The sequence below is a fragment of the Melozone crissalis genome, unplaced genomic scaffold (assembly GCF_028551555.1).
Source record: "Melozone crissalis strain CALT ecotype California unplaced genomic scaffold, PUWL_Pcris_2 ptg000205l_1, whole genome shotgun sequence".
Classification (NCBI taxonomy): Eukaryota; Metazoa; Chordata; class Aves; order Passeriformes; family Passerellidae; genus Melozone; species Melozone crissalis.
Window position 1 is genome coordinate 2,300 of NW_026535969.1, and position 12,813 is coordinate 15,112.

General features: G+C 55.0%; 1 protein-coding gene across 1 annotated transcript in view; it reads left to right on the plus strand.

Annotated features, from left to right (window-relative positions):
* Positions 1 to 5,065: 5,065 nt before the first annotated feature.
* LOC128949213 (leucine-rich repeat LGI family member 4-like) overlaps positions 5,066 to 12,813 on the plus strand; it is a gene marked incomplete at its 5' end in the record, with an annotated part of 82,323 nt that continues 74,575 nt past the window's right edge. The window contains 4 exons of the mRNA XM_054294067.1: positions 5,066 to 5,214; positions 9,212 to 9,327; positions 9,475 to 9,522; positions 11,897 to 12,409. Of these exons, the coding sequence (XP_054150042.1) occupies positions 5,066 to 5,214; positions 9,212 to 9,327; positions 9,475 to 9,522; positions 11,897 to 12,409 (826 nt within the window). The remainder of the gene's footprint in view (positions 5,215 to 9,211; positions 9,328 to 9,474; positions 9,523 to 11,896; positions 12,410 to 12,813) is intronic.

Here is a 12,813-nt window from a genome sequence, read left to right on the forward strand (position 1 = left end):
CCTACTGGTCCGTACTGGTCCCTACTGGTCCTCACTCGTCCAAACTGGTCCGTACTGGTCTGTACTGGTCCCTACTGGTCCCTACTGGTCCGTACTGGTCCACACTGGTCCACAGTGGTCCACACTGGTCCGTACTGGTCCGTACTGGTCCCTACTGGTCCCCACTCGTCCAAACTGGTCCGTACTGGTCCGTACTGGTCCCTACTGGTCCGTACTGGTCCGTACTGGTCCGTACTGGTCTGTACTGGTCTGTACTGGTCCGTACTGGTCCGTACTGGTTCCAGGTTCATCGAGGATTCCCAGCTCGGTTTCGTCTCCCCGGGGTCTCTCCGGGGACTCCGGGGGCTCCAATTCCTGTGAGTGTCCCCACATGTCCCCAACGCTCTCACTGTCCCTAAATCCCCTCAATGTCCCCAAATGTCCCCTCACTGTCCCCAATGTCCCCTCACTGTCCCCAATGTCCCCAAATGTCCCCTCACTGTCCCCAATGTCCCCTCACTGTCCCCACTGTCCCCGTTTGTGTCCCCGCAAGAGTTTGGCCAACAACAACCTGGAGACTCTGCCCAGAGAGCTCCTGAGGGACATTGGGACACTGAGACACCTGTGGGTGACACCTGTGGGTGACACCTGTGGGTGACACCTGTGGGTGACACTGGGGACACTGAGACACCTGTGCGTGACACTGGGGACACTGGGGACACTGAGACACCTGTGGGTGACACCTGTGGGTGACACCTGTGGGTGACACCTGTGGGTGACACTGGGGACACTGAGACACCTGTGCGTGACACCTGTGGGTGACACCTGTGGGTGACACTGGGGACACTGAGACACCTGTGGGTGACACTGGGGACACTGGGGACACTGAGACACCTGTGGGTGACACCTGTGGGTGACATTGGGGACATTGGGGACATTGGGAGGATTTGGGGACACTTTGGGGACACTGGGGGGGGTTGTGGACACCTTGGGGACACTGGGGTGGATGGAGGGTCCGTGCCAGTGTTTTGTCCCTTTTTTGTCCCCTCGGTGCCACCTGGTGCCACTTTCCGTTCCTCGGGTGCCACCCCGGTGTCCCCAAGCGCCGCTCGATGGCCCCGGTGGCGCTCAGGCGCCATTTTGTGTCACTCGGTGCCACCTCGGTGCCACTTTGGGGCCTCTCGGTGTCACCTCTGGTGCCATTTTTGTCACTTTGGTGCCACTTTGGTGCCATTTAATGCCACTTTTTGCTAATTAAATGCCACTTTGGTGCCATTTGATGCCAGTTTTGTCACTTTAGTGCCACCTGGTGCCACTTAGTGCCACTTGGGTGCCACCTGGTGCTATTTAGTGCCTATTTTTGTCACTTTAGTGCCAGTGCAGTACCATTTTTGCCACTTCGGTGCCACTTTTGTCACTTTGGTGCCACTTTGGTGCCACTCGATGTCCCTTTGGTGCCACCTGGTGCCATTTTTTGCCACTTTTTGCCACTTTGGTGCCACTTAGCGCCACCTGGCACCGCCTGGTGACACTTTGGTGCCATCTGGTGCCACTTTTTACCACTTTAATGCCATTTAGTGCCACTCTGGTGCCATCTAGTACCACTTAGTGCCATGTAGTGCCACCTGGTGCCACTTGATGTCCCTTTAGTGCCACTTCGGTGCCATTTGGTGCCACCTGGTGCCACTTGGTGTCCCTTTAGTGCCATTTGATGTCACTCTGGAGCCATTTAGTGCCACTTTTTGCTAATTTAATGCCATTTAGTGCCACTTTGGTGCCACTCTAATGCCATGTAGTGCCACCTGGTGCCACCTGGCGCTGCTTAGTGCCACTTTGGTGCCACTTTTTACCCCTTTAATGCCATTTTTTGCCACTTTGGTGCCATTTAGTGCCACTCTGATGCCATGCAGTGACACCTGGCACCCCTGGCACCCCCTGGCACCCTTTGGTGCCACTTTGGTGCCATTTGATGCCACTTTTTACCACTCTAATGCCACTTAGTGCCACTCTGGAACCATCTGATGCCCCTTGGTGCCACTTGATGTCCCCGTAGTGCCAATTCAATGCCAATTAGTGCCAATGTAGTGCCACCGGATGCCACTTTTTGTCACTTTGGTGCCATCTGATGCCACCGGGTGCCACTCTAGTGCCATTTAGTGCCACTTAGTGCCACTCTAGTGCCATTTAGTGACACCTGGCACCCCTGGCACCGCCTGGCACACTTTGGTGGCACTTTGGTGCTATTTAGTGTCCCTTTGATGCCATTTTTTTAATTTAATGCCAGTTTTGCCACTTTGGTGCCACTTGGTGCCACTCTAATGCCATGTAGTGACACCTGGCACCCCCTGGTGACACTTTGGTGCCACCTGGTGCCACTCTAGTGCCACTGGATGCCATCTAGTGCCACCTGGTGCCATTGGATGTCCCTTCAGTGCCACTCTGGTGCCACTTAGCGCCACCTGGCACCCCCTGGTGCCACCTGGTGCCATTGTTTGTCACTTTGGTGCCATTTGGTGCCACTTAGGGCCCTTTAGTGCCACCTGGTGCCATTTTGTGTCACTTTAGTGCCCCTTTGGTGCCATTTAGTGCCACTTTTTGTCACTTTGGTGCCATTTGATGCCACTTAGTGCCACTCTAGTGCCATTTAGGGCCACCTGGTGCCACCTGGGTGACATTTGGTGCCATTTGGTGCCACTTTGGTGCCATTTTTTGTCACTTTGGTGCCACTTAGTGCCACTCTGGTGCCATTTGGTGCCACCTGCTGCCACCTGGGTGCCATTTGATGTCCCTTTAGTGCCATTTAGTGCCACTTTTTGTCACTTTGGTGCCATTTGGTGCCACTTAGGGCCACTCTGATGCCACTCTGATGCCACTGGTGACACTTGGATGCCACTTGATGTCCCTTTAGTGCCACTTTTTGCCGCTTTGCTGCCACTTAGTGCCGCCTGGCACCCCCTGGTGACACTTTGGTGCCCTTTGGTGCCACTTGATGTCCCTTTAGTGCCACTCTGGTGCCATTTAGTGCCACCTGGTGTCATTTGATGCCACTTTCTGTCACTCTAGTGCCACTTCGGGCCACTTTAATGCCACTTAGCGCCATCTTTTGCCCTTTAGTGCCACTCTAATGCCATGTGGTGCCACTTTGGTGCCACCTATTTGCATTTGGTGCCCTTTGGTGCCCCTTTGGTGCCACTTGGTGCCATTTTTTGTCACTTTGGTGCCACTTAGTGCCACTCTGGTGCCATTTAGTGCCACCTGGTGCCACCTGGGGGCCATTTGATGCCACTTTGGTGCCACTTTTTGCCATTTAGTGCCACTCTGATGCCATGCAGTGACACCTGGCACCCCTGGCACCCCCTGGCACCCTTTGGTGCCACTTTGGTGCCATTTGATGCCACTTTTTACCACTCTAATGCCACTTAGTGCCACTCTGGAACCATCTGATGCCCCTTGGTGCCACTTGATGTCCCCGTAGTGCCAATTCAATGCCAATTAGTGCCAATGTAGTGCCACCGGATGCCACTTTTTGTCACTTTGGTGCCATCTGATGCCACCGGGTGCCACTCTAGTGCCATTTAGTGCCACCTGGAGCCATTTTTTATCCCTTTAGTGCCACCGGGTGCCATTTGGTGCCACTTTTTGTCATTTTAGTGCCACTTGGTGCCACTTGATGTCCCTTTAGTGCCACTCTAGTGCCATTCGGTGCCACCTGGTGCCGCTTCGATGCCATTCAGTGCCATTTTTTGTCACTTTGGTGTCATTTGGTGCCCCCGGGTGCCATTTAATGCCACCTGGTGCCACTTTGGTGCCCTTTAGTGCCACTCTAATACCATGTGGTGACACCTGGGGCCACTTTGATGCCACCTGGCACCACCTGGTGACACTTAGTGCCACGTTAATGCCATTTTTTGCCACTTTGGTGACACCTGGTGCCACTCTAGTGCCACCTTTTGTCACTTTGATGCCATTTGATGCCATTTGGTGCCGCTTTTTGCCAATTCAATGTCACTTTGGTGCCACTTTGGTGCCATTTGGTGCCACTTTAACACCACTCAGTGCCACCTGGCACCCCCTGGCACCCTTTGGTGCCACTTTGGTGCCACTTTTTGCCACTTTAGTGCCACTCTAGTGTCATTTTTGCCACTTTAATGCCATTTAGAGCCACCTGGTGCCACTCAATGTCCCTTTAGTGCCATTTTTTGTCTCTGTGATGCCACTTTGGTGCCATTTAGTGCCACTTGGTGCCACTTTAATCCACTTTGGTGCCACCTGGCACCACCTGGCACCACCTGGCACCCCTTGGCACCCCTTTGATGCCACTTTAGTGCCACTTTTTACCACTTTAATGCCATTTAGTGCCACTTTGGTGCCACTTAGTGCCCCTCTGATGCCATTTAGTGACACCTGGCACACCTGGCGCCCCCTGGCGACACTTTGGTGCCACTTTGGTGACATTTGGTGCCTTTTAGTGCCACCTTTTGTCACTTTGATGCCACCTGGTGCAACTTCATGTCCCTCTAGTGCCACCTGGTGCCACTCAGGGCCACCTTTTGTCACTTTGGTGCCACCTGGCACCACCTGGTGACATTTTGGTGCCATTTAGGGTCACTTTGAGGCCAATTTTTGTCACTTAGTGCCACTCTGGTGCCATTTAGTGCCACTTTCGTGCCATTTTTTGTCACTTTTTTGCCACTTTGGTGCCATTTGGTGCCTCCTGGTGCCACTTAGGGCCCCTTTAGTGCCATTTTTTGCCACTTTAGTGTCACTTAGTGCCACCTGGCACCCCCTGGCACCCCTTGGCGACACTTTGGTGCCCTTTGGGGTCATTTGGTGCCATTTTTTGCCACTTAAATGCCATTTAGTGCCACTTTGGTGCCACTTAGTGCCACTCTAATGCCACGTAGTGCCACCTGGCACCCTTTGGTGACATTTAATGACACTTTGGTGCCACTTTGGTGCCATTTGATGCCACTTAGGGCCCCTTTAGTGCCGTTTTTTGCCACTTTGGTGCCACCTAGCGACACCTGGCACCCCTGGCACCCCTTTGGTGCCACTTTGGTGCCATTTGGTGCCATTTCTGTCGCAGTGACCTCCGGGGGAACGCCCTGCGCTGGCTCCTGGCCTGGGGCCGCGCCCGCCCCTCCCCCCCAGGGGGCCGCTGCCGAGCGCCCCTCCCCCACCTGGGCGTGGCCCTGGCGCAGCTCCGCCCCCAGCAGCTCCAGTGCCAGAGGCACGGTAACTGGGATGGACTGGGAGGGACTGGGGGGGAAAATCCGGGGGTTTTAGGGTTAAAAATGGGGATTTTAGGGGGGAAAATGGGGATTTAAGGGTTAAAAATGGGGATTTTTAGGGAGAAAATGGGACTGGGTTATACTGGGATGAACTGGGACAAACTGGGAGGGACTGAGAGGGACTGGGGGATGAAAATTTGGTGGTTTTAGGTAAAAATTTGGGGATTTAAGGGTTAAAAATTGGAATTTTAGGGGTGGAAATGGGACTGGGAGGGGACTGGGTTATACTGGGATGGACTGGGATGTACTGGGAGGGACTGGGAGGGACTAAAGGGAAAAAATCCGGGGATTTCTGGAAAAAAATGGGGATTTAAGGGTTAAAATGGGACTGGGTTATACTGGGATGGACTGGGAAGGAACTGGAAGGGACTGGGGGGAGAAAATCTGGAGGTTTTAGGTAAAAATTTGGGGATTTAGGGGTTAATAATGGGGATTTAAGGATTAAAAATCGGGGGTTTTAGAGGGGAAAATGGGACTGGGTTATACTGGGACGGACTGGGACGGACTGGGGGGGACTGAAGGGAAAATATCCGGGGGTTTTAGGGTTAAAAATGGGGATTTTAGGGGGGAAAATGGGGATTTAAGGGTTAAAAATGGGGATTTAGGGGTTAAAAATGGGACTGGGACAAACTGGGAGGGACTGGGAGGTGAAAATTTGGTGGTTTTAGGTCAAAAAGGGATTTAAGGGTTAAAAATGGGGACTTAAGGGTTAAAATGGGGGGATATGAGGGGTGGAAATGGGACTGGTTGCACTGGTTTGTACTGGGTTATACTGGGAGGGAACTGGGACAAACTGGGAGGGACTGGGAGGGAAAAAATCCGGGGACTTAAGGGTTGAAAATGGGAATTTCAGGGTTAAAAATGGGGATTTAGGGGTTAAAATGGGACTGGTTGGTACTGGGAGGGGCTGGGACAAACTGGGAGGCAACTGGGATGTACTGGTTTGTACTGGGGGGAGAAAATTTGGTGGTTTTAGGTCAAAAAAAGGGGATTTGAGGGGTGGAAATGGGGATTGAAGGGTTAAAAATGGGACTGGGTTGTGCTGGGAGTGTCCCCAAGCTGTCCCCGTGTCCCCAATGTCCCCAGCAATGTCCCCAGCCTGTCCCCAATGTCCCTGGGGCTCTCCCTGGGGCTGTCCCCGTGTCCCCGGCGATGTCCCCAAGCTGTCCCTGGCTGTGTCCCCAATGTCCCCAAGCTGTCCCCAATGTCCCCAGCAATGTCCCCAGCCTGTCCCCAGTGTCCCTGGGGCTCTCCCTGGGGCTGTCCCCGTGTCCCCGGCGATGTCCCCAAGCTGTCTCTGTGTCCCCGGGCTGTCCCTGGCTGTGTCCCCGTGTCCCTGGGGTGTCCCTGGCTGTGTCCCCAATGTCCCCAAGCTCTCCCTGGGTCTGTCCCCGTGTCTCTGGGACTGTCCCTGCATGTGTCCCCAATGTCCCCAAGGTGTCCCCAATGTCCCCAAGCTGTCCCTGGCTGTGTCCCCAATGTCCCCAAGCTGTCCCCAATGTCCCCAGCAATGTCCCCAGCCTGTCCCCAATGTCCCTGGGGCTCTCCCTGGGGCTGTCCCCGTGTCCCCGGCGATGTCCCCAAGCTGTCCCTGGCTGTGTCCCCGGGCTGTCCCTGGCTGTGTCCCCGTGTCCCTGGGGTGTCCCTGGCTGTGTCCCCAATGTCCCCAAGCTCTCCCTGGGTCTGTCCCCGTGTCTCTGGGACTGTCCCTGCATGTGTCCCCAATGTCCCCAAGGTGTCCCCAATGTCCCCAAGCTGTCCCTGGCTGTGTCCTCAATGTCCCCAAGCTGTCTCTGACTGTGTCCTTCTGTCCCTTGGGTGTCCCTGGATGTGTCCTCGTGTCCCTGGGTGTGTCCCCAACGTCCCCAAGGCTGTCCCCAATGTCCCCAAGGTGTCCCTGGGTCTGTCCCTACAACTGTCCCCAGTGTCCCTGGGGGTGTCCCTGTGTCTCTGGCAATGTCCCCAAGCTGTCCCTGGCTGTGCCCCCAATGTCTCTGGGGCTGTCCCCAAGCTGTCCCCGTGTCCCCAGTGATGTCCCCAAGCTGTCCCCAAGTTGTCCCTGGCTTTGTCCCCGTGTCCCTGGTGGTGTCGCTAAGCTGTCCCCAATGTCCCCAATGTCCCCAAGCTGTCCCTGTGTCCTTGGGTCCATCCCCCTGTCCCCAGTGTCCCCAAGCTGTCTCTGGCTGTGTCCCCGTGTCCCTGGGAGTGTCCCTGGCTGTGTCCCCAATGTCCCCAAGCTGTTCCTGGGTCTGTCCCTAGAACTGTCCCCAATGTCCCCAAGCTGTCCCTGGGTCTGTCCCCAGTGTGTCCCTGCATGTGTCCCCAATGTCCCCAAGGTGTCCTCAGTGTCCCCAAGCTGTCCCTGGGCTGTCCCCAAGCTGTCCCCAATGTCCCTGTGTCCATTCCCCTGTCCCCAGCAATGTCCCCAAGCTGTCCCTGTGTCTCTGGCTGTGTCCCCAGTGTCCCCAAGCTGTCCCTGGCTGTGTCCCCAATGTCCCCAAGGTGTCCCTGGGTCTGTCCCTAGAACTGTGCCCAGTGTCCCTGAGGGTGTCCCTGTGTCCCTGGCAATGTCTCCAATGTCCCCAATGTCCCTGTGTCCCTGGGGCTGTCCCTGGCAATGTCCCCAATGTCCCCAAACTGTCCCCATGTCCCCGGGTTGTCCCCAGCAATGTCCCCAAGCTGTCCCTGGCTGTGTCCTTGTGTCCCTGGGGCTGTCCCCAAGCTGTCCCCAATGTCCCCAAGCTGCACCTGTGTCCCTGTGTCCCTGGGGCTGTCCCCAATGTCCCCAAACTGTCCCTGTGTCCCTGGGGCTGTCCCCAAGCTGTCCCTGGCTGTGTCCCCTTGTCCCTGCGAGTGTCCCTAGGCTGTCCCCAATGTCCCCAGTGATGTCCCCGGTGTCCCCAAGCTGTCCCTGTGTCCCTGGCTGTGTCCCCAATGTCCCCAAGGTGTCCCCAATGTCCCCATTTTGTGTCCCCAGAGCTGCGGCCGTTCCAGTCTCTCAAGAATCCCAAATTTCCCCAGATTTCCCCATTTTTACCCAAATTTTGTGGTTTTTCCCCCAGAACTGCGTCCATTCCAGACTTTGCCGTTCTCGTCCCTCGGCGCTGCCTCCGTGTCCCCAATGTCCCCAATGTCCCCATTTTGTGTCCCCAGAGCTGCGACTGTTCCAGTCTCTCAAGAATCCCAAATTTCCCCAAATTTCCCCATTTTTACCCAAACTTTCCCATTTTTGACCAAATTTCCCGTTTTTTCCCCATTTTAAACCAAATTTTCTGATTTTTGTCCCCATTTTGTGTCCCCAGAGCAGCGACCGTTCCAGCCTCTCAAGAATCCCAAATTTCCCCAAATTTTCCCATTTTTAACCAGATTTTCCCATTTTTCTCCCCATTTTCTGTCCCCAGAGCTGTGACTGTTCCAGCTTCTCAAAAATCCAAAATTTCCCCAAATTTCCCCAAATTTTCCCATTTTTTTCCCCCATGTTGTGTCCCCAGAACTGCGGCCGTTCCAGTCTCTAAGGAATCCAAAATTTCCCCAAATTTTCCCATTTTTAACCATTTTTTGGTGTGAAAAACTCCAAATTTTCCAATTTTTGTTTCCCACTTTCTGTCCCCATTTTGTGTCCCCAGAGCTGCGGCCGTTCCAGCCTCTCAGGAATCCCAAATTTTCCCCTTTTTAACCAGATTTTGGTGTGAAAAACTCCAAATTTCCCCATTTTTAACCAAATTTCCCCATTTTTGTCCCCATTTTCTGCCCCCAGGGCTGCGGCCGTTCCGGTCTCCCAAGAATCCCAAATTTCCCCAAATTTCCCCATTTTTAACCAAATTTCCCCATTTTTGTCCCCATTTTCTGCCCCCAGGGCTGCGGCCGTTCCGGTCTCCCAAGAATCCCAAATTTCCCCAAATTTTCCCATTTTTACCCAAATTTCCCGTTTTTTCCCCCAGAGCTGCGTCCGTTCCAGACGCTGCCGTTCTCGTCCCTGGGCGCCGCCCCCGCGTCCCTCGGGGGCCACCCCTGGGTGTTCGTGGCGCAGCCGGAGCTCGGCGCCAGCTCGGGGGCAGTTCCGGGCACAGAGCGTCGTCAACGGTGAGAGAAATGGGGGGAAAAACCGGGAAATTGGGAAAAATGGGGAAAACGGGGAATTTGGGGAAAAAACGGGGAAAAAATCAACAAAAAAATGGGGAAAAAATGGAGAAATAATGGGGAGAACAAAGGAAAAATGAGGGGGAGGTTCCGGGCTCAGAGCGTGGTCAATGGTGGGAGAAATTGGGGAAAAAAATGGGGAAATTGGGAAAAACAGTTAAAAAATGAAAATTGGGGAAAAAATGGGGACAAAATGAGAAAAAATGGGAGGAAAACGGGGGAAAGCAAAGGGAAAATGAGGGAGAAATGAGGGGGAGGTTCTGGTCACAGAGCGTGGTGAACGGTGAGAGAAATTAGGGGGAAAAACGGGGAAATTGGGAAAAATGGGAAAAATGGTGAAGAAATGGCAAAAATTGGGAAAAAAACGGGGAAAAAATGGGGGGAAATCAGGGAGAATAGGGGGAAAATGAGGGGCAGGTTCCAGGCTCAGAGCGTCATCAATGGTGAGAGAAATTGGGGGGAAAAACGGGGAAATTGGGAAAAAATGGAAAAAATGGTGAAGAAATGGCAAAAATTGGGAAAAAAACGGGGAAAAAATGGGGTAAAGCAAAGGAAAAAATTGGGAAAAAATGGGGAAAAAATGGGAAAAAATGGGGTAAAATGGGGAAAAATAAAGAGAAAATGAAGGGGAAGTTCCGGGCACAGAGCGTGGTCAACGGTGAGAGAAATCGGGGAAAAAAATGGGGAAATTGGGAAAAAATGAAAAAAATTTAAAACTGGGGGAAAATGGGGAAAAAACCAGAGAAAAATTGGGAAAAACAAAGAAAAATGGGGGAGAATGAGGGAAAAATGAGGGGGAGGTTCTGGGTGCTCATCATTATAACAGTGAGAGAAATGGGGGAAAATGGGGAAAATGGGAAAAAATTGGGGGAAAAATGGGGAAAACCAGGGGGAAAATGGGAGAGAAATGGAAAAGAAAGGGGGAAATGGGAAAAAGACCAAAGGAAAATTGAAAAAATGGGGGGAAAGGGAGAGGAATGGAGAAAAATAATTTAAAAATGGGGGGAAATGGGGAAAAGTGCTGGGAAATGGGGAAAAGCAGCAGGGAAGGAATGGTGGGAACCGGGCTGAGGGACAGCAAGGGCCCCGAGGTCACCGGTGTCCCCAACATCTCCAATGTCCCCAGTGTCCCATCACCCCAACATCTCCAGGGTCCCCAACATCTCCAATGTCCCCAGTGTCCCATCACCCCAACATCTCCAGGGTCCCCAACATCTCCAATGTCCCCAAGGTCCCCATCACCCCAACATCTCCAATGTCCCCAAGGTCCCCATCACCCCAACATCTCCAGGGTCCCCAAGGTCCCCATCACCCCAACATCTCCAATGTCCAAACATCTCCAATGTCCCCAAGGTCCCCATCACCCCAACATCTCCAATGTCCCCAAGGTCCCCATCACCCCAACATCTCCAATGTCCAAACATCTCCAATGTCCAAACATCTCCAATGTCCCCAAGGTCGCCATCACCCCAACATCTCCAATGTCCCCAAGGTCCCCATCACCCCAACATCTCCAATGTCCCCAGTGTCCCATCACCCCAACATCTCCAATGTCCCCAAGGTCCCCATCACCCCAACATCTCCAATGTCCCCAGTGTCCCATCACCCCAACATCTCCGATCTCCCCAAGGTCCCCATCACCCCAACATCTCCAATGTCCCCAGTGTCCCATCACCCCAACATCTCCAATGTCCCCAAGGTCGCCATCACCCCAACATCTCCAATGTCCAAACATCTCCAATGTCCCCAAGGTCCCCATCACCCCAACATCTCCAGGGTCCCCAAGGTCCCCATCACCCCAACATCTCCAATGTCCAAACATCTCCAATGTCCCCAAGGTCGCCATCACCCCAACATCTCCGATGTCCCCAAGGTCGCCATCACCCCAACATCTCCAATGTCCCCAATGTGCCCAACAACCTCCATATTCCCAAAGTCCCCAAGGTCCCCAATGTCCCAAGGTCTCCAATGTCCCCAGTGTCCCCAAGGTCCTCAGTGCCCCCAATGTCCCCAAGGTCTCAAAGGTCCTCAACCTCTCCAGTGCCTCCAAGGTCCCCAAGTCCCCAAGGTCCCCAATGTCCCCAAGCTCTCCAAGGTCCCTACTGTCCCCAAGGTCCCCAAGGCCCCATCACCCCAACATCTCCAATGTCCCCAAGGTCCCAAAGGTCCCCAACGTCTCCAATGTCCCCAAGCTCCCCAATATCCCCAGTGCCCCCAGTGTCTCCAGGGTTCCAAAGGTCCCCAACGTCTCCAATGTCTCCAAGGTCCCAAGATCTCCAACATCTCCAATGTCCCCAATGTCCCCATCACCCCAACATGTCCAATATCCCCAAGGTCTCTAAGGTCCCCAACATCTCCAAGGTCCCCAAACTTCACAAGGTCCGCATCAGCCCAACATCTCCAATGTGCCCAACATCTCCAATGTCCCCAGGGTTCCAAGGTCTGCAACATCTCCAACATCTCCAACGTCCCCGCTGTCCCCTCCGGGCTCGTCCCCGGCGTCCTGCCACCCCGTGGTGGTGGCCGACACGCCGCTCCTGGTGGTGGCCCAGCCGCGCGGCGGCTCCTGGGTGCGGCGCCGCTCGGGCTCCTCCTTCGTGCGCCGCCAGTCCCTGGGCCAGGGCCGCCTGCGCCGTCCCCACGCCGTCACCTCCGCCCGCCTGGGCGGCTGCCTCTACCTGGGCGTGGCCGACGGCTCCAAGGGCGGCGTCTCCGCCGTGTTCCGCCGGGCTTCCGGAGCCTTCTACCCGGCGCAGGCGCCGCGGCCGTGGCGGCGCGACACGCGCCTGGAGTTCCTGGAGCTGGGCGGCCGCGCGGCGCGGGTGGCCCGCGGCGCCGCCAGGAGGCCCCGGGCGTTCCTGCGGGGCGCCGGCGGCTTCGCGCCGCACACGGACGTCCCGCACGCGCCCGACGTCTACGCGGCCGAGCGCTTCGGCGTGGAGGGCGGCGTGTTCCCGTGTCTCGCCCGGTTCCTGGGGGACGCCGAGGTGAGGAACGGGGTGGGTGGTGGAGGTGGTGGTTTGGGGGTTCATTGAGGTTGTGGGGGTCCATCAGGGTTATGGGGTTCCATCAGGGTCATGGGGTTATGGGGGTCCATCATGGTTATGGGGTTATGGAGTTCCATCAGGGTCATGGCGGTCCATCACGGTTATGAGGATATGGGGGTCCATCAAGGTCATGGAGTGATGTGGTTATGGGGGCTGATCAAGGTCATGGGGTTATGGGGGTCCATCAGGCTCATGGGGGTCCATCAGAGTCATGGGGGTCCATCAAGGTCATGGTGGGTCAGCAGGATCATGGGGTTATGGAGGTCCATCATGGTCATGTGGTTATGGGGGTCCATCAGGGTCATGGAGTGATGTGGTTATGGGGGCTGATCAAGGTCATGGGGTTATGGGGTTCC